This window comes from Prionailurus viverrinus, chromosome D1 (genome assembly GCF_022837055.1).
Source record: "Prionailurus viverrinus isolate Anna chromosome D1, UM_Priviv_1.0, whole genome shotgun sequence".
NCBI lineage: Eukaryota > Metazoa > Chordata > Mammalia > Carnivora > Felidae > Prionailurus > Prionailurus viverrinus.
In genome coordinates this window covers 115,012,279-115,036,410 of record NC_062570.1, presented here as the reverse complement: position 1 = coordinate 115,036,410, position 24,132 = coordinate 115,012,279, and the positions used below count along the sequence as shown (strand labels likewise).

The 24,132-nt window shown below is 66.0% G+C and overlaps 1 protein-coding gene across 7 annotated transcripts; it reads left to right on the top strand.

Moving 5' to 3' along the window:
• The first annotated feature begins 168 nt into the window (after positions 1–168).
• On the top strand, positions 169–22,328 carry TSPAN4 (tetraspanin 4). Of its 7 annotated transcripts, XM_047877084.1 has the most exons (10): positions 1,669–1,755; positions 2,100–2,195; positions 5,301–5,400; positions 9,048–9,127; positions 18,451–18,642; positions 19,840–19,914; positions 20,846–20,947; positions 21,043–21,174; positions 21,272–21,355; positions 21,889–22,328. In XM_047877084.1, exons 4-10 carry the CDS (start codon positions 9,065–9,067, stop codon positions 21,955–21,957), a joined length of 717 nt encoding a protein of 238 aa, XP_047733040.1. In that variant the 5' UTR covers positions 1,669–1,755; positions 2,100–2,195; positions 5,301–5,400; positions 9,048–9,064; the 3' UTR covers positions 21,958–22,328. The 7 variants fall into 7 exon arrangements, with proteins under 7 accessions (XP_047733041.1, XP_047733042.1, XP_047733039.1 ...); XM_047877085.1 differs by lacking the exons at positions 1,669–1,755; positions 2,100–2,195 and adding an exon at positions 169–281; XM_047877086.1 differs by lacking the exons at positions 1,669–1,755; positions 2,100–2,195 and adding an exon at positions 922–1,065.
• Positions 22,329–24,132: the final 1,804 nt, after the last annotated feature.

The window sequence follows — 24,132 nt, the reverse complement described above, 5'->3', positions numbered from 1 at the left end:
GGGGGGAGCCCAGCCCCGCCCCCAGCCGCCCCCCAGTCCGCCCCGCCGGCCCCGGTGCCGTCGGCGTCCGCTTCCCCCCGTGCCGAGTTCCATTCGCGTGGACCGGGGGTTCCGGGGCCCGCGCGGCCGCGGCAGGAGCAGGCGGACCCCCCCCCCGGCCTTCTCTTTGGTACATCCCGGCCTACGGCGTCCCTAGAGGGCCCGAAAGGCCCCGACGGCGGCCGTTCGCCTTCCTCGTGTCCGCATAACTGACAGCTGCGCGGCGGGCGGACCGCGCGCAGGTACCGAGTCCGCGCGCGGAGGATGAGGCCAGGGTCCCGCCCCCCGCAGCCCCCCAGCCGGGTCCGGGAGCCGAGTTGAGCTGAACCCGCGCGGAGTCGGAGCTCCGAGCCTAGCCGCAGCAACAAGTGGCGGGGCCGGGGGCGCGGCGACCCGCGCGGCGGGGGTGGGGTGGGGTGGGACACGGGGGGCAGAGAGGAGCCGGCCGGTGGCCGGCGGGGACCTGCCGCGGCGGGCGGACACGTACGGGCTTTCCCGCCGCCCCTCCCCGCCTGGAGCCGCTGCCCGCGCGCGCCCGGGGGTCTCTGTGGCAGAGTTTGGCGGTCCCATCCTCAGCCGTGGCCTGGCCCGCTCGTCCGCACCGTGTCGGTCCCGGCCCGGCAGTAGCCTGTAGCCCCGACGGCGGGAGGGCGCGGCGGGCTCAGCGGCAGCTCCTCTCCCCCCAGTGCTGCAGCGATCCGCTTCGGCCCGCGTCCCCCCTCCCTTCCTCCCGAAGAAGGGTCTGGGGGTGGGGTGCGGAATGGGTCTGCACCCAACTTGGGCCAGGCAGTGCTGGGTAGCCTCTGATCTGGGGACGTCAGGCCTCTGAGGACTCGGGAGAGGGGGGAGGCTGGAGAAGGGTGGGTGGTCTGGGAGGGCGTCGTGGAAGAGGTGCCTTTTGAACTGAACTCGAAGATTTCACGGGGGTGAGCCTGAGTGTGTGTAAGGGAGTGGACTGATCCTGGCAAAGGGAACCCTTGGACGGAGGCCTGGAGGCTATACCTGCGCGACAGCTCAAGGCCACAGGTTTGTGCTAGGGCCAGAGGTGGAGCTAGGGGTGAAGGGGCAGGAGCCACAGAGGATTTAGAGGAAGGTCTAGCTGTGTCTCTGGAAATGGGGTGGGTGACGTGAGCTCCTTGATCTTGGTGTGGGAGATGGGGAAGAGCAGTGTACGGTGAGAGGCAGGGAAGGCTCCCTGGAGGAGGTAAACTTTTGGGCTGTGGGGGATGAATGTGTTACAGAGTGGCACCTGTGACGTAGGTATGTGTGTGTGTGGGGAGGGGCTTGTCAGGGTCCCTGGCCTGGGGCCTCTGGATCTCCGGTAGGGGTGAGTAGGGCCTGTGCTGAGTCCCGGGCATCAGTTAACTGTCCTCTCACGGGTGGATGATGGATTCCGGTCTTAGTTGAGGGGCAGGGAGACGCAGGGTCCCCTGAGGCCTGGGTGGGGCTGGCCAGAGCTGCTGCCTGCCTGGCGTCTGTGCCCCCACCTTTGCCTGGGTCCTGGATAGTCTGCCCAGTGCATTTGTCATCCCGCACGCAGCCACGTGCGGAGCCACGAGTGAGGCCACTTCCCTTCCCAGCTGCCCCCCCCCCCCCCCCCCCGCTACTGGACGCACATCCTGTCCCTGGACAGAGGGGCAGGATTGGGGACCTTGAGTCACAGTGGCCTGGGGGCAGACCCAGGCTCAGCTGCAGAGGCTGCTGGCAACTGTGGAGGTGAGGGACTCAGGGGAGGGGATCCAGGCTTCAACTGGGTGGACCTTGGGTAGCTGGTGGGGGTGGAAGGCTTCCTGGAGGAGGAGCCCAGGGCCTGCCCCACCCATGCTCCTACCCGGATCAGTTGTTTACTCTGAAAGAGTGAGGGGAATGAGCCTCCCGCCCTGATCCTGGCTGGAGCCAAGTTGACATTCCTGGAATTCTGAGAGCTGTGTGTAGTTTTGGGGGCGGTGGTGGCCTCCTCTTCCCGGGCTCCTCCCTCCAGCTCTCTGACTTCCGAGGAGAGGAGAGGCCACGGGGAGCATCATGGCTGCCCCACCTTAGTCTGTGTGCCCTCAATATAGGTGTTCACGGAGGCCCCTTCGGGCGTTTGATCCTGTCGTCTGTCTCTACTCTGCCTTGGCTCAGCCCTGACCAGGGGACACTGGGGAGCCTCAGAGGTCAGCCCTGCCCCCTGTCCCCTGCCTCTGTTGTGGGTGACCATGTTCCTCTGTGTGTGTGTGCCATGGGCCAGGCTCTCTTCAGAGAGGGCAGGAGGGAGCCTTGGGGGCCTAGGGCACTGGTGGGAGGTGGGGGGACCTCGCTTCTCCTCTCGGTGTGCAGTGTCAGCACAGATGTGGCCCAGGCCTCCGGCCAGAGAGAGTGCCAATTTCTTGAGAATGGGGCATCCTATCCCCAGTGGTGGGAGGCGTAGGGAGGGAGGAAGGGAGGGCTGTGCTCACATGTGGTTGGGAACCCGTGAGCCACATTTCCTGCTAGAAGAGGGTCACTGCAGGGCACGCAGGGGACAAGGAGAGATCAGCGGCTGAAGTTTTTGCTGCTGAGAGGCTCTGGCCCGGAGCATTGCCCTGTCAACAGGCCAGCCGCAGGGCCAGCTTGGCCTGGGAGTCAGCTGGTCCTGAAATCAGTTTCTCCATCTGTAAAGTGGGTGGAACCAGAAGCTGCCCAGCTGGAGGGTCAAAATCCTGACCTTGCAGACCTGGCCCCTGGCCCCTCTTGTTTGGGTGGATGTGTGCTCATACAGGGGTGCGCAGGGCGGGGTGGGGTCCGTGAACATACATGCTCCGATGCCTCCCCAGGGCCAGGCGGGTCGCTTGCCTGCTGTACCCACACTAGCCCTTGGCCCTGGGGTCGCAGGGGTCATGAGTGGTGCCATTTGCAGGTGTGCTTGAGGCTGGATTGGCCTTAAGCTGACGACCGCCCCCCCTCTGGATGAGCCTGTCTGCCAGCTGGGCTGCCTGGGCCCGACTGGGGCTCCCTGAGGGTCCTGCTCCGTCTGGGTCTTGGTGGCTAGGAGCAGGGGGTGGGCACACACTAGGTTACCAGAGGCAGGAGGCCCCCAGCGCCTGTGGGAGGTGGAAGGGTGCCCCCCGCCCTGGGTCCTAATTGTGTCCCCTTCACCACCACCTCCAGCAGACCTGAGGGTCAGGGGGAGGGGGAGAGGAGCAGAGGTGTGGGGGGAAGACCTGAGGTTGGGGTTGGCATTGCTGGGCCCAGGAGAGCCTGGAGGCCCCTTGGTGGCCTCTTCACAGGGACCCCTCCCCCGGAGCGGGTGTCTCCGAGCCCCGGAGGCGGCTGCAGTTGGGGGGTGGGGGTGGGGTGGCCTTGCCTGGGCTCCGTGTGGGGAGGGTGTGCAGGGTGGGGGCCCGGGTGGGTGTCGGGCCTGCCGGGCTGGGTCAGCAGCTGGAAGGCTGCCAGCACAGGACTGTTTGTGTTGGCCTCCGGGCTCCTCCAAGCTGCCTCCGAGCCTGCTCGGCCGGGGGGCCCCGGGCAGGCCTCGGCTCTGCTCTCCCCGCCGATCTGCCTCTGCTGGGGCTCTGCTGCCCGACCAGGCCCCTGCTGCCTCTCAGCTTCTGGGGCTCAGGGTGGGCCACGCCACTGGGCCTCCCCCCCCCCCCCCCATCTCTGTTTCGGCTTTCGGGCTCGTTCCTCTTTGAGTGCGACTTTGGTCTGGCCAGGTAGGTGCCCACGGCCTTCTCATGGCTTAGGTTCCCTTGGGGTCCCTCACTTGCCCTGCAGAGTCGAGAAGACCCAGCCCAGGATCACCGGTGTGTTTGTCTTGGGGCTCTCCCTCCGCCTTGTCCCTGCTGCGGGTTCCGCTCTGGGGGATGTGGGCGTGCAGACCCTGCATGCAAAGGAAGCCCAGAGCAGGGAATGGGGAGGGAGGCTTCCTGGAGGAGGAGGCTGGGCCTGCAGAGAGACGGAGACAGCTCCCGTCCTGGTCCTGTTCAACCCCTGTGCCCTGCCCCAACCACAGGGTTCTGTCTAGGCTGCCCTAGGTGGGAGCGGGGGGCTCTGGACTCATGGAGGACACTGTGGGGGCCAGAAGGGCTAGAGGTCATTCATGGAGGGTCCCGGGCTGTCTTGGGGGCGAGGGCTGGGAGTGTGGCTGTGCAGTGGTCTCATCCAGCCTCAGCTTTGTGTTGGCCGTGGGACTTCCTCACGTAGGGGCCCCAGGAGGGTTGGGGGGGCTGCTGGTGGATCTGCCCTTTAGGCCCTGCCCAGGAGGCCCTTCTGTACCCCCCACCCCCACCCCTCCCGGTTCCCAGGTCTTGGGTGGGGGCATGGTAGGGTATGATACATGCGTTTTAGCTTCTAGAATGTTGCTGTGGGCTTTGGGCCCCACAGCCCCTGGGTGGGGGGGGCTCATCAAGGAAAGTGGATGAGGTGTGCCCCCACCCACCCCATTGCCCTTGCTGCTTCACCGGGCCTGAAACCCCTCCGTGGACGCTTCATTCCTGGGCACGGGGACTGCTGAGGGGCTGGGAATTGGTCTGCTTGTCGGCCCCAGGCACAGGTGTGGTGGACTGGCGGGCAGTGGGTGGCCCACGGAGGATGGGCGTGAGGGAGTGGATGGCCGCCATGGTGCCGTCCCCCCTTGGGCTGCCGAGAGGACCACCTGCCCCACCCCCAGGCTGCAAGGAGCACCTGGTCTGAGGAGGGAGAATTGGGGGGCCTGGCTGGGATGCCCTCAGAACCGCCCCTCCCCACCCCGTGTGACCTTGGAGTCTCCTTCTCAAAGGAGACTGGCTGGTGGGGGAGGACAGGACCCTCCCGTGAGTGCCGATGGCAGATGAGCGGGCCTGGTGAGTCACCCCCAGCTGGCTCTGTGGGAAGAGAGTGAGGCTGGTGGCTCAGGGAAGGAACGGGCGGGGTGCAGAGCGTCTCGGGGGAAGCGGACCCCGAAGGCTGACCTCAAGGGGGTGGGACAGCACAACACGGCCCGTGTTGTGCTTGAGTTCCTGCTTCTGAACACGTGTGTTCTCCGCGCGCGTGGCCCCCACACGTGCTGTGTGTGTGTGCAAGCCTGCGTCTCAGGACGAGCGACCCAAGGTCGGGAGCAAAGCCCTATTTGACACCCACCCCTGGCTGGTCCCCTGAGTCTGGCAGTGCGCCCCCGCCCCCTAGCTGCTCTCGCCTGCCCCTGCAGGGACCTGGTCCTGCGTGGAGGGTTGCTCTTAACCCCCCAGGAGCCTGTCCCGTCTCGGGGAGCCCCCACGGAGGGCGCGGTGTGGCCTCCATCATGCCCACCTTTCTTTCCACAGGGCTCCCGCCCGCCTTGGCTGTATTGACCGCAGGCCGACCTGCCGGCTCACTTTCAGGAGAATCAAGCACCACCCGGCTTCTTCTCTGTGGCAAGCCCAGGTATGTCACAGCCCGGCCGAGCAGTAGGGGTGCGGCCCTGGGCTGCCTCGTGGTTTCACCCACTCCTGGCCCGGGGGCCTGGCCAGCAGGATGCTCTCCGGGTCCTTAGAGTCTGAGCCAGCCAGATGCCGTCTCCTGAATGTGTCTCATTGGGGCCCCGCCTGCTGGAGGAAGGGGACTCCTATTGGGGAGAGGCTGGACTTCGGGGACAGGGTCCCCCCTACCTGGCTTCAGCCCTGATGCATGCGTGTCCTCATTCCAACTGGCCCCAAGACCCTTGGCTGAGTTTTCCAATGTCGTTTCAGACCGACTCTCGTCACCTGGGGGGGAGTGGGTGTAGGGTTTTGTAGATGGGATGTTGTGGGGGACGTTGGGACGGTGACAGCTGAGTGAGATAGTGAGATAGAGCTGGGTGCTGGGGCCCAGTGGGGGAACCCAGGCTGTCCCCCGTCTGCCCCCTGCCCTGCCCCGCTCCAGCGTGATGGGGGGGTGGTAGAGAGGGGAGCCCAGGGCTCCATGGGGAGTCCCCCTCCCCCCAGCTATGGCCAAGGCCACTTCCGCGTCCTTGGAAGCCTGGCCCAGGGAGCCAGGCTGAAGGAAGGCTCCGGCCCTCAGGCCCTGTCCCCACACATCTCCGGCCCCAGCCTCCTTGGGGACAAAGCTGACAGGCTGGCAGCAGATTTATTTCGGCCCCTGGAGGTCTGACTGTGCTTCCCTGAGTTGTCTGGCCGTGGCGTGCAGGGGTGATGCATGGGTGGGGGGAGGTGGTATCTGTGTGGGGCATGTGGGGTGAGGTGGAGTCACGCCCGGGTCCTCCCTTGGCCCACCTGCGCCCACAAGTGCACTCTGAACACCCAGTCTCACACGTGGGCCTCCCTGAGTGCCCACCCTCGGCCTGGGCTGTGGAGCTGGCTGACGTGGGCCAAGGGGGCACGGGGGTCTCCAGGCTCATCGGCTGCCACTTGTTCCCTGGTTTCTGTAGGGCCTGGGGCCCTCCACCACCTGCTTCTCCACTGGGACCCTGGCACGTCACTGCTGTGTCCCTTTCGTGGGGCCCAGACGTGCCAAAGAACTCTGGGAAAAGAAAAGGGTAGAGGGGCCATGGGAAACCCTGGGTGGGCCAGCAGCGTGAGACAGGCAGAGACTCTGGGACTGTCCTGTTCCCACTCCCTGCCAGCGCCAGCTCTGCTCTGGGGGCAGAGCTGCGGTTCTCAGAAGAGTCGTCAGGGGGCAGCAGAGGGTTCATGCTTGGGGGCCTCAGGGCCCAGCAGGGCTGCCAGAGGGCACTCGGCCTGCAGCCCTCCAGACAGTCCTGCTCTGGCTGCTGCACAGCCCCCCAGACCCGCTGTCTCCCGCGCCACTCAGTCTCTAATTTGTCACCTTGTCAGTGTCACTCCCCACCCCCCTCCCCTGCACCCTTGCTCCTACTTTCCCCTTCCCTTCTCTCCTGACTCCTCCTCCTTCCCCTGTCTCTCCCACCCCCTCCTCTCTCTCCCCTCTGCTACTTGACTCTCAGGGACCTTGAGCCAGCCCTTCCCTCTTTGGACTTCAGAGTCTGGGACCGTCCCGTTGGGGGGACACTGCCAGTGGACTCCCATGGCGACCTGGTAGGCCTCGACTGCAGCCCTGAGCCCAAGGTGTAGGACCCACATCCCCCAGGCCCAGAGCCTTGAGAGGAGGGGGCTCAGCTCTCCTTTGGCCTCTGGGGTGCAGGCCCAGGGTCAGATAGGGAGGAGGCATCGGGCTTACATGCTGATGCGTCCCCCCCCCCCCCAAACACCAGGGGGCCCCAGAGACCATGCTGCCCCCAGCAGTGGGGTGAGTTGTGGGGGTGCAGCTGGGGAGGACAACTGTCCCCATCTGCCATTGGGGGTGTGTGTATGCACCTGTAGACAGTTCCTGGTACGCGTGTCTGTACACGAGCACGTGGCACATCCAGAGTGACAGGCTAGTGTGCACACCAGCAGTGCAAGGGGCACTAGTGCACGTTCCAGCGTGTGTATGTAAGTCACCCAGGGAATCTGTGAGCTTGGCTCGGGCCCACGTCTGCGTGCGAGTGTGGATGTGTCCGGGAGGTGCGGGGTCTGACTTCCAGGCCAGGCTGGTGCACGATGAGCTGTGAGGCCCCTTCAAAAATGACCAGGAATGCCAAGACAGTGGCGCCAGGGCATCAAAGCAGTGAGGGGCTCTATGTGGCTGCGTGTGACCTACGGCAGGGAAGCCGAGGGCCAGGGCAGGGGGTCTGCCCTCAGCAGCCCTGCCAGCACACCCTGGCTGAGTTGAAGGAGCAAAGGGCCGCGGAAGTGGGGATCCGCGCCTGTTTTCAGGTGCCCGGTGATCACCCACACCCTCTTGTGTGTTCCCGCCCCTCTCTGTAAGTCTGAAAGCCTCCCCACGGGTCTTGCCGAGTAACCTGCCCTCGTGGGCACCCTCCCCACTTGCCCTTCCTCGTCCCAGCCCCTCTGAGGGGCTCGTCCTTTAAGCTGCAGTCCTGCCTCCTGCCCCAGCAAGATCCCCTCCCCCTCCCCCCCCCCCCCCCCCGCCCAGGTTGGGTACCCCAGGCTGATTCCGGTGCCCACAGACGCCTCTCCCCATCCAGGCTGTGAGCCGCCCGGGTTTTGGGGTCCCCGCGCGGCCGTCACCAGCCCGGGCTGGAGGTGAGGGATGCTGCTTGGAGAAAGCACACCCCAGGGCGTGCTCGGGGCTACATTGTAAGGCGCTCTCTCGCTGTGGGAATCAAAGTCGAAGCCGCCCCAGGTCACCACCAGAAAGCAACTGGGCCATCCCTTCATTTGCATAGCGCTGTGGTATCTCGAGCGCGGTCGGGGGTCTCCAGGCCCGGCGTGGGGGGGGGGGGGGAGGGGGAGGTGGAAGGCTGGGGGCCTCGTTCCCGGGGCTGAGCGCTGCCTGGGCCGTGGCCTTCGGCCCCCTCCAAGGCTGCCCCTGCCCTACGAGAGCATCTTCCTCCCGAGCCCGGGGACCCGGAGAGCCAGGGGCGCCGGCGCGGGCGGAGCAGCCGGGGCCGGGGGCGGGGCGGGGGTCGTCGCCCCGGGAATGCGATTGGCGGGCGCCCGCGGAGCAGTAGGATTGGCGGGGCGGGGCGGCCTGGAGGGGGGCGGAGGGGAGCGAGGGGAGGGGTCCGCGGGGCGGGGCGGCGAGGGGGGGAGGGGGGCGCGGGCGAGGCGGGCCGGCGGGGAGGGGAGGGGTCCTCGTGGGGCGGGGCCGGCGCGGATTGGCGGGGCGCGGGGCGCGGGGCGGGGGCCGGGGCTGCGGCGCGCGGACCGGGCAGGTGTCCGGGGCCGCCGCCGGGGCGGAGAGGAGCTGCGCGCCCGGCTGCCGGGGCGGGGGGCCGGGGCGGGGGGCGCGGGGCGCTGAGCCCGGCGGCGGCCCTGGCGCCATGCGCCGCTCGAGCACGGACGAGTCCACCTACCGGCGCAGCCCGTCGCCGGAGGGCAAGGAGCCGGGCTTCGCGCGCGGCGGCCCCTTCCGGCGCTACAGCAGCCTGTGCGGGCACGGCGGGGACGGCGGCCCCTTCTTCGGCCTGCACGCCAACCCCGGCCCCAGGGCGGCCCCGGCGCGCTGCGCGTCGCCCAAGGGCAGCAAGTACGTGTTCTTCTACCTGGACCTCTCCTTCGTCTTCCTCCTAGAGCTGAAGCGTTGCAGCATGGCGCGCGGCTGCCTCCAGGGCGTCAAGTTCCTCATGTTCGCCTTCAACCTGCTCTTCTGGGTGAGTGGCGGCGGGCCCGGGGCGCCCGGGGCGCCCGGGGCTGCGGCGCCGGCCCGGCCCGACTCTCAGCACGGTCCAGAGTCGCTGCTCCGGCAGGGATGGGGGGCGAGGCTCCAGGACGCAGACGGGCGGGGCGGGGTGGCGGCGGTGGCGGTGGCGTGCCCGGGGTCGCTGCTCCAGCGGGGGGCCCGGTGGACCGGCCCTTGGGGCGCGCTTCCGGTACCGCGGGGCTGTGGCCGAGGCTCTGCCCGCGTCCTCTCCCCCTCTTTCTGGGGCCGGACGTGTCCCGCACCTGCGCCCGCCTGCGCCGAGGTTCGCGTGCTGGTCGTGGCCGGCAGTGCGCTGGAGCTCCGGCGCTCCCCCTCCCTCCCCTCCCCTTCTCTCCCTCCGCGCCGCCAGCCGGCGTCCTTTCTTCGACCCCCCTCGCCCTCCCAGTGGAGTAACCCACCAGGCCTAAGGACTGTGGTCGCCGAGGGGCTGTTGGGGGCCCGGTGGTCCCCCCCAAGTCTCTGCAGGCGCTGTGGGAAGGGAGAGGGGGGTGTGTGCGCATGGGTGAGTTCCCTGGCTGGGGCTGACACTGAACAGGATGCTGGGCCACCCACCGTGAGTGCTGGGGAGGTGTCTGGCCTCCCTGCTGACTCTTCCTCCTACGCGGTGTGCATGTGTGTGGGCTGGTGCCCAGAACTTTTGCTGAATGGGTTGGGTTTGCTCAGACGGGATGTGGTGGCCCAGGGTCAGAGGCGATGGTGCCACAGGGTGGCCCCTTCCTCCTCCAGAGGAGAGTAGGCACGAAGACGGAGTTGACAAAATTGCCACCCGGCCCCAGCCCCATAATGGTTGGGAGCATGGTGGGTTCTGGCTGTGACAGGTGTCCCACCCCACCAGGCTGGGGTCCCCTGGCTGGGCTACCCGAGGCTTGGTGGAGGGAGGATGCCAAGGTCACTCTCTGCTCCATGGTGAATTCTTGAGCCAGCCCTCCTTCCCACAGCTAGGAGGAAGGGGGTGTGGCGTTAGCTGCAGCCTGGACCCCACGAGGTGAGGCGGCTGTCCTGCACACGCTCATTTGCACGCAGTCCCGTTAAGGCCAAATGACCAGAATCCCGGGTCCGTCTTTCTTCACCTCCCTTCCATCCTGGGCTGTAGTTTTCTCTTCCCAGCTTGTGGAGGGGGGGCATCAGGGGTCGCTGGGAGGCAGGGGCAGCCAGCCCGGGCTGCATTCGGGGTGAGACCCAAGGCTCCGGGCCCAGATGCCCGCTTCGAGGTGGCCGCCCTGAGGGCTTGCTCTCTCTCTACAAGGGGATCCTGGGAGGGATGAGGCCCAGGTCTGGGGTGAAGTACCCCTGAGGCCAGCAGCCAGGAAGGGGGTGTTGGCGGCGGGAGCTCGGGCCCAGGTGTGTGGAGGGGCGAACATCTTGGTGCGGGATGTTGACCAGCTGCAGCGGGCGCCCGTGTGGAGTGGCTGGCAGGGTCGGCACGTCCAGGGCAACCTGATGGGAGATACCGCAGGTGACCAGATCTGACCGTGGTGACCGTGTAGTTGGTGGACTGACTGGAGGGAGCGGCGGTGGGGGGTGGGATGGGGGACAGAGATAGTCTGGTCCCGGGAGGTAGGCAAGACTTGGCTTTGTCCCTGGTCTGCCATCCTCGGTGGTCTGAGAGCTGCCCACCCTAACGGGTCCCCAGGCAGAGCTGTGTCTGCCCTGTGAACCCTAAAGGAGGGACCATACTGGCTGCAGGACAGACATGCTTCGCCAGTCCCTGCCATGGATGACGTCCTCAACCTGGAAACGAGTAAATCGGAAACCCCTTTGGGACCCCCTCCTGGGCTGGAAAATTCAATTCCCTTTTATTATACAATTATAGCTCCCTGCCCAGCAAACTGGGCCCCTGCTGCTGGCATGTGCCCCTCCCTGTGCCAGCGTGGTGCCCAGACAGGGTCTGAGACCAGTGGGTCAGGAAGGGCATCCGGGCCTGCCCACAGTGCACAGGAAGCACCCAAGGTGAGGCGTGGTGAGAAGTCAGGAGTCTGGGTCCCTGTGAAGGTGCCACGTAAGTGCAGGTGGCCAGAGGCTACAGCACCGCTTCCCTGGGACCCCAGCCCCTTGGCTACCTGGGGGTGCTGGCCCCTCAGCCCATTTCCCACGGTCACTGGGAGACCAGGGGACGGACCACACCGGCACCCACTGGAGCTCACTGTAAGATCAGGGCCCAGGTAGTGGGAGGGGCGTCCCCGGGGCAGGACCTCAAGATGCTCACCTGTGCCAGTCCTGACCTCACCCTGCAGAGCCCCGCCGGGCCACCGTGGACGCCCTGGCTAGTGGGGAGGTCATCAGCTGCAGCGTGGGGGTGGGATGGGGGCCTTGTGTCTGGTGGGGGGTGGGGGAGCGGTGCTCTGAGGATGGGGAAGGGGCTGGCTCGGGAGACGCTTGGCCTAAGCGTTTTACTTAAGACTTAAGACCCTTTTTTACTTAAGACTCTTGTTCATGTGCCGGGTTTGAGGGTGCTCCTTCGGGTCTGGGCGGGCAGGACTGAGGCCTCCAGCCTTGGGTCCTTGCAGAGCAGGAAAGAGTCACCGCTTGTTTGTCCTGGTCCTGTGTAGCCTGCCTGGGTCACTGGCTTGTCTCAGGGAAGGAAACAGGCCTGCTTATTGTCACCAGTGCCTGGAGCTGGGGTGCCCTGGGACAGGGGAGCTGGGAAGGCACAGGTGACACTCGCAGGGGAGGAACAGAGGTGCTGGGGGTGGCGGCCCCTGTCCTGCCTCCCCGCGGCAGATGAGGCCTTCCTATGGCACAGGGAGCTCTTCTGAGATGTGCACAGAGTCCCTAAAATGGGGCCAGGGGGCAGGTGGGGTGTGCAGCCCCTACGCGGCCCCTGGGGAGTTCAGGCCTCCACCATGACAGAGGTAGAGGTGGAGGCCGCAGGGGGTGGGAGAGAGGAAAGCGGTTCTTGGCTCTTCCCTGCCTGGGTCAGAGTGCTCAGGGCTACCCCCAGGGGGCAGTCCCTGTGGCCCAGGTGGTCCTGGGGGTGGACCTGGGGGGAGGCAGGGCTGAGCTCAGCAAGGTAAGGTTGCTTCTGTGTCCCCCCACAGCCAGGGCCCGCGCCCGGGCCTCAGCCTTGTGGCCTAACTCCTCCCCAGTTTGGATCAGCCAAGCTGAGGGCCCCTGCTCTCCACACCTCCCCTACTTCTGAGCTGCTCCCTGCTCTCCTCTCCCTGCACTTGTGCTCAGGGGCCCTCCGCGTGGCTGGGGTGGGGGGTCGGAGCCCTGCCTGCCGTCTCCTGCTGCCCAGGATGCACTTTGTCCACCGGCACCACGTGTGGGCCCCTGAGTTTTCCTCTTTGATGAGCCGCGGGTGACGTCCAAGTGGGTGGCGCGGTCTGCTGTCACTGGCCTTTGGGCAAGGCCCCTAAGACTGCTGGAGGAGGGGACCCGTGGTGGCAAGGGCTCTGCAGAGCTGGGGGCCGTGACCTTCCCCCAGTCCTCCCTACAGCTGGGGGAACAGGCATGCCGCGGGGACCTGCTTGAGGTCACAGTCCTCAGACCCTGTGCCTCCTCTTGGCTCCGGCCTCCTGGTGGTGCTGGGGGCATCCTCGTATCCTGGCTTCTGTTTCTTTCTGCGACAGGGCTGGGCAGGGGTGTCCCGCTGCCTGCGGGCTGCAAGTAGGGGTAGGTGGGCAGTCTTGTGATGGGCGGAGGGAGGGCAGGTAGATTCTGGGATGGGAGCAGGTGCTGGGGTGGGGGTGCTTGACTGCCCTGGTCAAGTCAAGGGTCAGGACGCTCTCATCCCTCAGGCCAGATGCTGGCTGATGGGACAGACCGGGACCCTGGGGCCCGGCAGGTGCCAGTTCTCTGGGCCCAGCCCCCTAGACCAAGCCTCGCTCCCACGGTGGGGACAGTAGGCACGCCCTCTAAGCGGCAGCAATCCGTTTCTGAACAGAGGCCCTGACGCCGGAGGCCCCGTGTGCCTGTTGGGGAGCTGGCGGCTCCCCTGATAGCTTTGGGGGAGCTGGGGGACCCTGCCTTCCCTGCCGGGGGGTCCAGGCAGCTGCAGCTCTGTGCTGGGTGCTTATTGGGCCCGTCCACCCAAGTGACCCGGACGGGCTCTGTGAGTGTCCCTTGAGTCCAGCTGCTGGGAGGGAGGGCCAGGGACAGAACCTTTTACGTGTAAGGCAGGGGTGGAGTGGGCTCTGTCTGGGGCAGAGATGTGGCCTCAGCCATTAAGGGCTGGGGCGGGTCTTGGAGGTCAGGAGGCCCATGCAGCAGCCAGGGGGGCTGTGTCCCTGTTGCACCGGCCATCTGCAGCCCTGGTCCCGTCTTTCTACCTGCGGTGGGGCGCCTCCCACCCCCCCAGCCCCATCCCCGCTGCCCCAGGTACCTGGCAATGGCCTCTCCCTCCCCTCCCCGCCCCGCAAGCAGTGTTGCTGTGGTTCTTTTTTTTTTTTAATTGAACTTTATTAATATATTTTTAAAATTTTATTTAATTATTTTTGAGAGAGAAACAGAGACAGCGTGAGCAGGGGAGGGGCAGAGAGAAAGAATCCTCAGCAGGCTCCGTGCTGTCAGCACAGAGCCGGACTCAGGGCCTGAACCCGTGAAACCCCGAGGTTGTGACCTGAGCCAAAACCAAGAGTCGGACGCCTAATTGCCTGGGCCACCCAGGCGCCCCTTAATTTGTTTTCTAAAGATTCTTTTTAAACAATTTATCTATTTTGAGAGAGAGGGAGAGAGAGAGAGAATCCCAAGCAGGATCCACACTGTCAGCACAGAGACCGACCTGGGGCTTGAACTCAACAGTGAGATCATGACGAGCCGAAATCGAGAGTCAGGACGCTTAACCGGCGGAGCCATCCAGGCGCCCCCTGAATTTATTTTTAAGTAATCTCTACACCCCACGTGGGGCTCGAAGTCACAGCCCCGAGGTCAAGAGTCCCACGCTCCACCGACCGAGCCCGCCGGCCCCCCCCCCCCCCCCCCCCCACCGGCTGCTGTGGTTCTTACCTGGCCCCTGGAGACCCTTTTGAGGTCCAGTGAGCAACTCCTCACCTTGGACCTTGCCGAAGCCTCCGGCCAGGGCTGTTCTGCTCCCCGGCCCAACCCCTCCTCTTTGGACAGTGGCTTCAGGGGGTCCCTGGGCGGTGGGGCTGTCCCCTGATGGGCCGGGGTGGGGGGCTGCCGCGGCTGGGGGTGAGCCAATGGGGCTGGTGATGGCGCCGGGAGCTTGCTGGCGGTTAAGAAAATTAACTGCAGGCAATTGTGTAGATTTTAAGCGAGCGGCCTGCTGAGTTTTCACCCAGATGACAATCTCCAGCCAAGGTAGGGAGCGCGTCTGTGAGCCCGGAAGGTACCCCAGGCCACGTCACCCAGTGTCCCTGATCCCCGGCCTTGGGCAGCTGCAGACCTGGTCTCCGGCATGGCGGACAAAGGTTGCCATTCCTGAACTTCGTGCAGACGGGGTCCCCTCCTGGCGGCTCTTGGCCTGGAATGGTAGAACACCTCGCCGTGCCCAGGCCCCCCCAAGGCCATGCCGGCTGCCAGGCGAGGGGCTTCCAGGCACAGCGTGGCCCCTGTGGGCGCCCAGCCCTCCGCTGTGTTCCGAGGACGTGGCCAGCTGTCCTGCCATCTGCTGGCCGGAGGGGCAGTGGCAGAGGGCCTCCTGACACCTGCCCCTTCATGGGCCTGGAGGGGGCGGCATCGCTGACCATGCGGTCCCTGTGCCCCAGCCCTGGGCCAACCTGAAAAATGCAGACGAGGGAGGGGACCGCAGGACGGGGAGCGTAAGCCAGGGACCGGGCTGGGGCCGGTGACAGGTGAGGACACGAGGCAAGGCATGTGCTCGGGGTGCATGGGAGGCAGTCGGGGAGGCCACGGCTGACCGTGGGGCTGGGCTCCTGCTTCAGGCCTCGTGGGCTCTGCTCCTGGGACCCAGCTGGGCTGGGGAGGAGGGTCCAGCCAGTGCCCCGGGCAGCGAGCGCGGCTGGACATCTGCAGGGTCGTGGTGGGGTCCTGGCCTCCCGGCGACCGCAGCCCCACTTACCCCGTGTTTGATGTTCTGCATCCGAGTCTAACAGGGGCTTGTTTCTTCCTGCACTCGGAGGCTGTAATTTTCCTGCCAAAATGTTTTAAAAGCTGCGTATGCAGAAACATTTTCAAAATTACAGATAATTTTATTAACTACGTGTATGCGTTCTATTAGTGTGTGCGTCTTGAGTTTTTGGTGACTGGTCTGCATGAACACGGAGGGCCTTGGAGCTTATGGGGTTGACAGGTCGTACGGCAGCACGTCTGTGAGATGAGCCTGTGTGGCAGTGACGGTGAGGGTATCTGTGTGTGACAGTGACGGTGAGGGGTGACTGTGACGGTGATGTGTGACAGTGACGGTGAGGGTGTCTGTGTGTGTGACAGTGACGGCGAGGGTATCTGTGACAGCGTGGGGTGACATGGTGACAGTGTGGGCTGTGTGTGTCACCGTGTGGATCTCCCCTGCCATCTCAGGGTGGACAGGTGGGGACGTTTTGTGGTGTTGATTAAGGAAATCTGTTTCCAGCAGGGCTGGGGGTGGGGACTCCGGGGACCCGGACCGCCCCTCCCTCACAGGTGCCTGCCCGCGATGTCCTCCCCACGCCCTTCCACGTGTCCCCATGGGGCGAGGGCGCTCAGATGGGCTCATTTTCCTGCTGACGGAGCCGTCCGCCGATGTCCTTGAAGGCAGACAGTCGGGCTGTGAAGCACAGGGAACGGTTCTGTCCTCTGCCCGGGGACCTGCCGCACGGGACTGCCCACCGTCCTGGGGGCTCAGCTCAGAGATGTGACTCCCCCAAAGTGGGGGACAAGCTGGTGTGAGGCCTGGAGATGGCAGCCGTCACTGTGTCCCCCTCCAGGGGGAGGTGGCCTGCCCTCACACCCTCCCTGACCCGGGCCCCTCCCCAGTCACCTTACTCGGTGGCCCCAGCTTCAACCCTCCCCTGGGGCTTTGGGGATCCCAGAGGCCGTGGGGACGAGGTGTTGGCGGTCCCAACAGGCACGGGGGAGGGGCTTGGCTCCGCTTCTCACCTGTAGGTGGGGCGGGAGGCGGGCCAGGGCCTGTCCGGCTGCTTCTGTGCCCCGTGGCGCCGAGTGGTGCCCGTCGCAGGCGGGCGTGGGGTGCCCAGAGGCGCCGGGTGTCCCCTCTGCGGCCCCGCCTGAGGCCAGCACCATGGCTGGGGGCCTGTCTGCATCCCGCATGGAAGTCACGCCCATCCTGCAGGTGTGGGCACACGTGCGTCCCCATAGAGCCAGCGGACCCTGTCCTGCTCTGGAGCTGTGCCCCGCCCCCCCCCCCACCCCCCCAGGCAGCTGGGTCCTCACATGGGGCACACATCCAGGCCTAGGGAGCCCCTCCTCTGGGCGGGTCCCCGGCTGCCCTCCCACCTCTGAGCCTCCCCTGACCCCCTGGCCTCTGGCACCTGGTCATGGCCCCGGGTTTGGTTACGGCACAGAGGTGGCCTCCCAGGTGCAAACCCTGGCCACAGGCAGAGGTCACCGTCCATGGTGGGCAGGTCAGCCCCTGCACCAGGGTCCCCCGAACCTGGTAGGTACCCGGCAGCACAGCCCCCCCCCCCCTCCGCCCCCAGCGCACCTTGCCTGAGCTGCAGACCCCCACCCTTACTCTGGGAGGGGCTCAAACAAGCAGGATGACCTCAGACCAGAAGCAGGAGCCCCAGCTTCCTGGATGCTGTCCCGGGCCAACAGCATTCAGAGCAGGTGTCGTTTACAATTTCTAGACAGAAGTTCTCGCTTCTGTCGAAGGTGCCAAGAGGGGCGGGGAGGGGGTGGTGCAGAACCCCGCGTGTTCACCCTGTGCTGACTGGTTCCCCCCCTGATGGTGGTGGCCATTTCAGCTGGGGGGCTGTCCTGCCCCACTCGGCCCGAGGTGAGGCCCAGACGGATCCCCCCCATAATCACAGTCTCCCGCCAGCTTGGCTTACTGCATGGTGTGCGCAGTCCCCAGGGAGTCGTGGAGACCCTGGGGCAGGCTGACCTGCTGGTGGGGGAAGGGGCAAGCCAGCGCACTTGGGGTTAGGCCTCTCAGGCAGGGGCCTCAGAGCCCGTGGGGTCTGCTGTGTCACGGGGTCCCGGCGAGGCTCGGGGAGGCGCTGTGTGCGGGTAGTCCCGGCTCCCCCTGGCTCTGCCTCTGACCGACAGGGCAGGTGGCTCATTTCCCAGCCTCAGTTTACTTGTCTGGGAAATGGGGTGGAATCTGGCCATCTGGGCTCAGGAAGCTCGTGCGGGGTGTGCAGGGCTTGTGGTAGCCCTGGGTGGATGCCGTATACCCTGGGGTCTGCGACCCAGCCTGTCCTGGGCATTTAGGGTGATTTTAGAGGGACGTCATGCCCAGGAGTGTGCTGGGGGCTGAGGCCGTGTGGGCCTGGTCAGATGGTGAGGAGGCTGGCCTTTCCCAGAGCCTGGGAAAGCCTTGGGTCCCCAAGCGGTCTCATTGAAGCCCAGGTTTTGGGGTCTAGGTGCTGGTCAGTGTTAGTGGGGCTAACCGCCTCCAGCCCGCACCCTGGAACACATTCTCCCGTCCCGTTCTGAGACCACCCAGGGCCCTAGCCCCAGCGTCTGAGGGGTGGGGGCCGGAGCCCGGGGCCCCCTAGCCAGCCCTGGCCCACCTTGCTCTCCTGTCACCATGCGAGGCCGAGGGCCCTCTCCCGACTCTTCACTCTGCCTTCTCCTCCTCCTTTCTGTCGTTTTGTTTTTGTAATAAGAGCAATGATGACATTCAGTAAAAGCTCCAGTGGTTGAGAGGGGCAGCCAGGGTCGGGATCGGGCTCCCTGCTGCACTCTGGTGCTGGCCTCCACGTGGGGGCCCGAGGGGTGCTTTGGCGCTCACACTTAGAAGGGACAGCTGGGGACACCAGAGGGGCCCGTGGGGAGGTGGTTTTAGGACCAGGGGAGCGTGGGGTCCGGCAGGGTCTGCAGGGATGGTCTCCCTGACTGTCCAGGTCCAGAGAGGCTGTGGGGGCAGAGGGGGGTGCCTCCTGGAGGGGTGGTGTTCGGGGGAGCCCTGGGGCCCCCTGCCCAGGCTGCCTCACCAGGGTCATTGGGACAGAGTATCCCCAGCGCCACAGGTGGGGGACCTCGGGGTCCGTATCACTGATGCCGTGGATTGGGGGTGTGTTGAGGGGGGAACGGCTGGGTGCTGGGATGACACCGGGAGGGGTGGCTGGTCCTGGGAGGTCAGCAGGGTGGGCGAGGGTGTGCAGGGCCCCTCGGGTGTCGCTCTGGGTGGTGTGGGGCACACAGACGTCGGCCTCACCGCCCTCTCCCCTGTCCCGGCGGTGCCAGCTGGGGGGCTGCGGCATCCTTGGGGTTGGCATCTGGCTGGCTGCCACGCAGGGGAACTTTGCTACCCTGTCCTCCTCCTTCCCGTCCCTGTCGGCTGCCAACCTGCTCATCGTGACCGGCACCTTCGTCATGGCCATCGGCTTCGTGGGCTGCATCGGGGCCATCAAGGAGAACAAGTGCCTGCTGCTCACCGTGAGTGCCCCTGACACCGTGGCCCGTGGCAGCCCCTTGACAAGACAGACGCACGCGGGTGCAGCCTGTACCGGGCCTGTTTCCTCTGAGAACACCCTTCCTGGGACTCCCTGCCCCCGCACCCTCAGCTGAGAGGCTCGCGGTCCCCACCTCCGCCTCGGAGGCCCATTTACAGGCAGGCTGCGTCTCCCCTCTGTCGTTCGGAACATTAATCACAGATAACGGAGGCGGAGAAGGATCCCCGGGCCGGGCTCCTCACCTATTAATATGTCTGGCCGAGGCCTCGGGCAGCTCCAAGTCCTAAATCACACGCTCATCGATCTTGTCTGAGGAGCCCTTGCCCAGGGTGGGGCCTCAGAGGGCACAGCTCCCCCAGGTGTTCAGTGTGTCCAGATGCTCCCATCAAGGCTTGGGGCCCCTCTGGTCCCTTGGAGCGGCAGGTGGGGGTGTGGCTGCGTCCCCAGCTGCCCTGGGGCAGGAAGCCGTGGTGTGTGTGGGGCCCTGACCTCAGCCTTCCCCACAGGGTGACTTGGGAGTTCAGGGCCCGGGGCCTTCTGGGGGCAGGGTGGGTCCGGAGTCCTGAGCCCACACCGAGGAGAGGCCAGATCGGGGACCCCAGGAGAGGACAGGGCCTGCTCCGCATGGTCCCACCTCCTGGCCCCGTCCCTGTCTGCAGGAAAGGCACGGCGGACAAAGGATGCCTCTGCTGCTCTGCTGGCCTGGGGCCTCTGTGGCCAAGGTCAGGGCTGTGCCTCAGGGGGTGCTTCAGTCGGGGACTGACACCCAGTGGGCAAGCTTTGTGCAGTCAGGTGGGGCCGCTTCTTGAGAAGCGTGACCCTGGGCTCAGGGCCATTGCATTCGGACACCCCCTCCCCAGGGCCCCCCTAGGCATCGCCCCACCCACCCGCCCACCACAGGGACACAGGCACGTGGCACAGGTGCCTGCTTGCAGGTGTGAGGTTGTGCTCCTGAGCAAGACCGGAGGCCCCCCCCCCCCCCCCAGCCGGAGGGGAGGGTTCCGAGGCGGGTGTGGCAGCATCAGGGGACGTGCTGGTCTCTGGGAGCCGACACCCGGCTGGGGCTCCCCCCAGCACTGGGGCATCTGAGGTTCGCAGCCCCACCCTCGGAAGGCTCCAGGGGCCGGGGCGCAGCCAGGGGCCGAGGGGGCCAAGTCGCTGGGGCCTGTCTCCCCTGCAGTTCTTTGTGCTGCTGCTGCTGGTGTTCCTGCTGGAGGCCACCATCACCATCCTCTTCTTCGCCTACACGGACAAGGTCGGCCACCTCCTCCCTCCCTCTGTCCTCACCACCCAGCAAGGGCCATGGCACCGTGGGTGACGGGTACAGGCGGGGCTGACAATGGCAGTCACAAGCCCTGTGCCCGGCGTGGACGCTCTGTATGGACAGGCAGCGGTCCCAGGCATCCCACCCACTGGGGACTCAGCTTTAAGCACAGCTGCCAGAGGCCAGGCCTGGAGGGGACTCCAGGACTCCCTGGAGGCTCCGGGAGTGGGTGGCAGGGGAGCTGTGCTGAGCTCCTACTGTCCTCAGCGCCATGCTTGTTGGGTGGGAAAATCTCCTGCCTCCATTTACTTGCTTAATCATTTATTTACATTACTGAGGGCTCTTTTGCGTGTTTCACACTCTGGGTTATACTCTAGGCCTTACTTTGCTCACATGTGGGCTTCTCTGCCCCTTGGAAGCTCGCCTCTGGCTCCTCCTGTGTCCCTCTGGCGACCTCCCCTCAGTGCACTTGCTGGTGGGCACTTCCTTCCTTCCTGGCGTCTCCTGCCCCGGGCCCGGGCCCAGCCGTTTCTCCGGGCGCCACGGCTCCTTCCCTGGAGGATGGTCCCGGGAGCCACGTTCTGGGGCTGGCGTGCTCCTTGTCACTCTGGGCCTCTCGGCCAACAGTCGGAGCCACGTGTGCAAACGACCCGTGTGTACAGACGGCTCTCGGGTTTCTGCACCTGTCTGTCGGTATCCGGACCTTGAGCGGACACCGGTTCATGCTGGCCTGTCTCATTCTGGTCCAGACCACAGAGTTCACCCCAGGGGGCAGGGGCAAAGTCCCTGGCACAGGGACGGGTGTTCTGGCAGGAGAGGACTCCAAGGAGGGGGGGGGGGGGCACAGGGCACCTGCAGGGTCTGGATGAGGGAGGCGGGGCTGGCCGTGGGGGTGGCCCTGCTGACCCCGCTGCACCTGCAGATTGACAGGTACGCCCAGCGAGACCTTAAGAAGGGTCTGCACCTGTATGGCACCCCAGGAAACGTGGGCCTCACTAATGCCTGGAGCATCATACAGACCGATGTGAGTCTGGGGAGTGGGGTGGGGTGGGCCAGGTCGGGTGAGGGGGACAGGGACCACCTGCCTCCCCAGCCCTCCTAGCGCCTGCCCCTCTGCAGTTCCGCTGCTGTGGGGTCTCCAACTACACCGACTGGTTCGAGGTCTATAATGCCACCCGTGTGCCCGACTCCTGCTGCCTGGAGTTCAGTGACAGCTGTGGACTCCACGCACCTGGCACCTGGTGGAAGGCGGTGAGTGCCTGCATCGCCCCTCCCTCCTGTCCTGGCCCCGGGACCTGGGGGTGGAGGGCTGATCTCGAAGCCCCTGTGACACCCTCTCTTCCTCCAGCCGTGTTACGAGACCGTGAAGATGTGGCTCCAGGAGAACCTCCTGGCTGTGGGTATCTTTGGGCTGTGCACGGCACTGGTACAGGTACGCTGGGTGCCCAGACCCACCCCGGCCTCCAACCTAGCACCCCAGCTCGTCAGCACCCGGGTTCAGGCTCCCTGAGCCCACACGGCTGATGGAGGATGCTCAGGGACCAGTCCCTGGGGAGGTGACCTTTGACATCTCAGGCACAGGCAGGCCAGCCTTGTTCTGCGGTCCTAGGCCTGCCCGGTGGCTGTGGTGGGTGGGAGTCATGGGACTGCCCAGTGCAGAGTGAGGGTGGTCTTCCCGGCCCCCGGGGAAGTCCTGAGTGAAATGGACGTGAAAAAGCCGCCAGCGGAACCCACGGGAGCCAAGCTGAGGGAGAGGCAGGTTCCGGGGCTGAGCCCCAGGAAGCCCCGTCTGCCCGTGGTGGGCGGGCCCTGCGATGGCTCGCGGATGTGGCCGGGATGGGCCTGACTGCCAGGGCTGGGGGGCACCCCCAGAGAAGTGGGGTGCAGGCCATCCGGGAAGCTGGGGGGTAGGCCCGTGCTTCTGGCTTCCTGGAGTCCTGCCCAGCCCCCCTTCATGTCCCGCAGATCCTGGGTCTGACCTTCGCCATGACCATGTACTGCCAGGTGGTGAAGGCTGATACCTACTGTGCGTAGGCTCCGCTCCTGCCACCCCCGCCCCCCACCTCATTGCCGAAGGATGTAGCCCACCTGCCTCTCCCTGCTGCAGGACTCAGCACCATCCTGGGCACAGGGAAGGGGACCCTCAGCTAGCCCCGTGAGCACCGCGCTGCAGCAGGGCAGCAGGCGCGGGGCTGGGGGTGGGAGGGGCTTCTGGCGCTTCTCGGATCCGTGTGTCCTGCAGAGCAGTGTTTTCCCCCAGGGCCGGGGCCATTCGCAGTTGGGGGGGGGGGGGGTGAAGGGCCGCCCGCTGGTCCTGGTGCTCGTGGCGGACAGCCCCGCCAACCACATTCCACAGCGGAGCCAGGGTGGGCTCTGGGATGTCTTAATAAAGCGCGTGGACAGCAGCCGCCTCCCTGTGTCTGTTGCCGCCGTGACCCCTGGAGGGGGTGCTGTGCCCAGACAGACCCTGTGCGGCCGTGGCCCCCCACCAAGTGCCCGGAGTGCAGTTCCCGGACGTGCATGGGTGCAGCCACCAAACTCCACGAGATCAGATGCACAAAGTGGCACAGTGGTGCCTCGGAACGGCCCTGTGCCTCCCTGACCCACTCTCGGCTCTTCCAGTCCTGTCCCCTGCCGCGGGGAGGCCCCTCCATCTAGCCCCAGGGCCTTGCCTGCCCCCCGGGGGTCTGATGCTGTGAACTTTGCCCCTTAACTGTTATCTGTACGGGGGGCCAGGGGGCCATCAGGAGCCGGACAAGGATCCCTGGGCCCAGTCAGAGGGGCAGCTGGTCTCCTGGAGGAGCCCCTGAATCTGTTTCCAGCCCCCACTCCTGCTGGCTCCAGGGTGCTGCCCTCTGCCTGCTCCTCCCAGGGACGCCCCCGAGTGTCACTGTTCTCGTGTGGTGGACACACTGCTGACGCGCAGCCAAACGCTGACCACGGCCACAGACACAACCCAGACTGCCGAGTCCTCCCTCCCCCCGTCTCCCAACCTGTCCTCACTCCACGGAAACCACCAGTGAACCTACCACCAGAACCAACATGAGCCCGTCATCTCTGGGCACACGGTTAACCCACCAGCAGCAAACTCCCGGAGTGCCAACAGAAACAGCCCACGTCCAGCAGGGCGGTCCCCATCTGACCCCGTGTTCCCAGGAGCCCTCGGGCTGTTCCCCGAGCTCACCCCCACCCCCCGTCCAAGTATGTGACCAGACACACCTGTCCCACCGCCAGGTTGCTCCTATGGACAGACCCGCGTGCAAGCTCCTCGCTGGACTGACGGAGGAGGCTTGTCCCTCGCTCGCAGCCCACGTGAGCCCTCAGGCTCCAGCCCGCATCCCACTTCCCCCGGGGCCCGCAAACTGCCTTGGCAGCCATGCTCCCCAGGGTCCCCACCCTCCGGCCAAACCCCACCTGCTGCCTGTACTTGGTCTCCAGATTCACTTTTCTCACTGGGCACCCCGGGGGTCTGACCTCAGGGCCCCTCTCCTGGCTCCCACCCCCCCTTCACTGGTCCCGTCTTCCGAAGCCCCACTGAGGAGCTCCCCCCACGCACACCCAGTGTCTTGTCACCTGCCTGGCTCCACGCCCACTGATCCTGACATCCCGTGAGCCCCAACTCCGGAGCGGACTTCCAGACACCCTACAACCCAGCACCCCAGCCCTGGCGGGGGGAGGGGACTGGCCTGTGCCTACAGCTCCGTCCAGTGCTCCTGCCTGTTGCCAGGGTGTCTGTGTGGGGCCCTATGTGCCGGTCAGCGTCCCCGTCCCACAAGCAGACAGGCACACGTGCGAACACGTGCACACAGGCACATACGCACTTGTGGAAGCCGGGCACATGGACTTCTGGTACAACACTTCCCCCACCAGTCCTCTTATTCAGGCCCCACCCTGTGAGCAGGTCTGGGGGTCAGGAGTTGGGTAGCTGGCAGAGCCCGTCCCCCTGGAGACGGGGTTCCTCCTTAGGGCAGCTGCAGGAGGGGAGGGTGGGTCCAGCAAGGAACTGGAAGACCCAAGGCCCTGCCCCTCCTAACACACAACCTCCCCCTTGGGGCCCTTCTGCCTTCTCGTCCACCCCACGACCCCCAGCTTGGGGCTCTAAGCCCAAGGGTGTGAGGGAAACCAGAGCCGTGGGGCGGCCGCACACTCACATACGGCGTCTGGCCAGTTGGTCTGGGCGGGGAAGGGCTCTGGCTCCGGGCCCTGGAC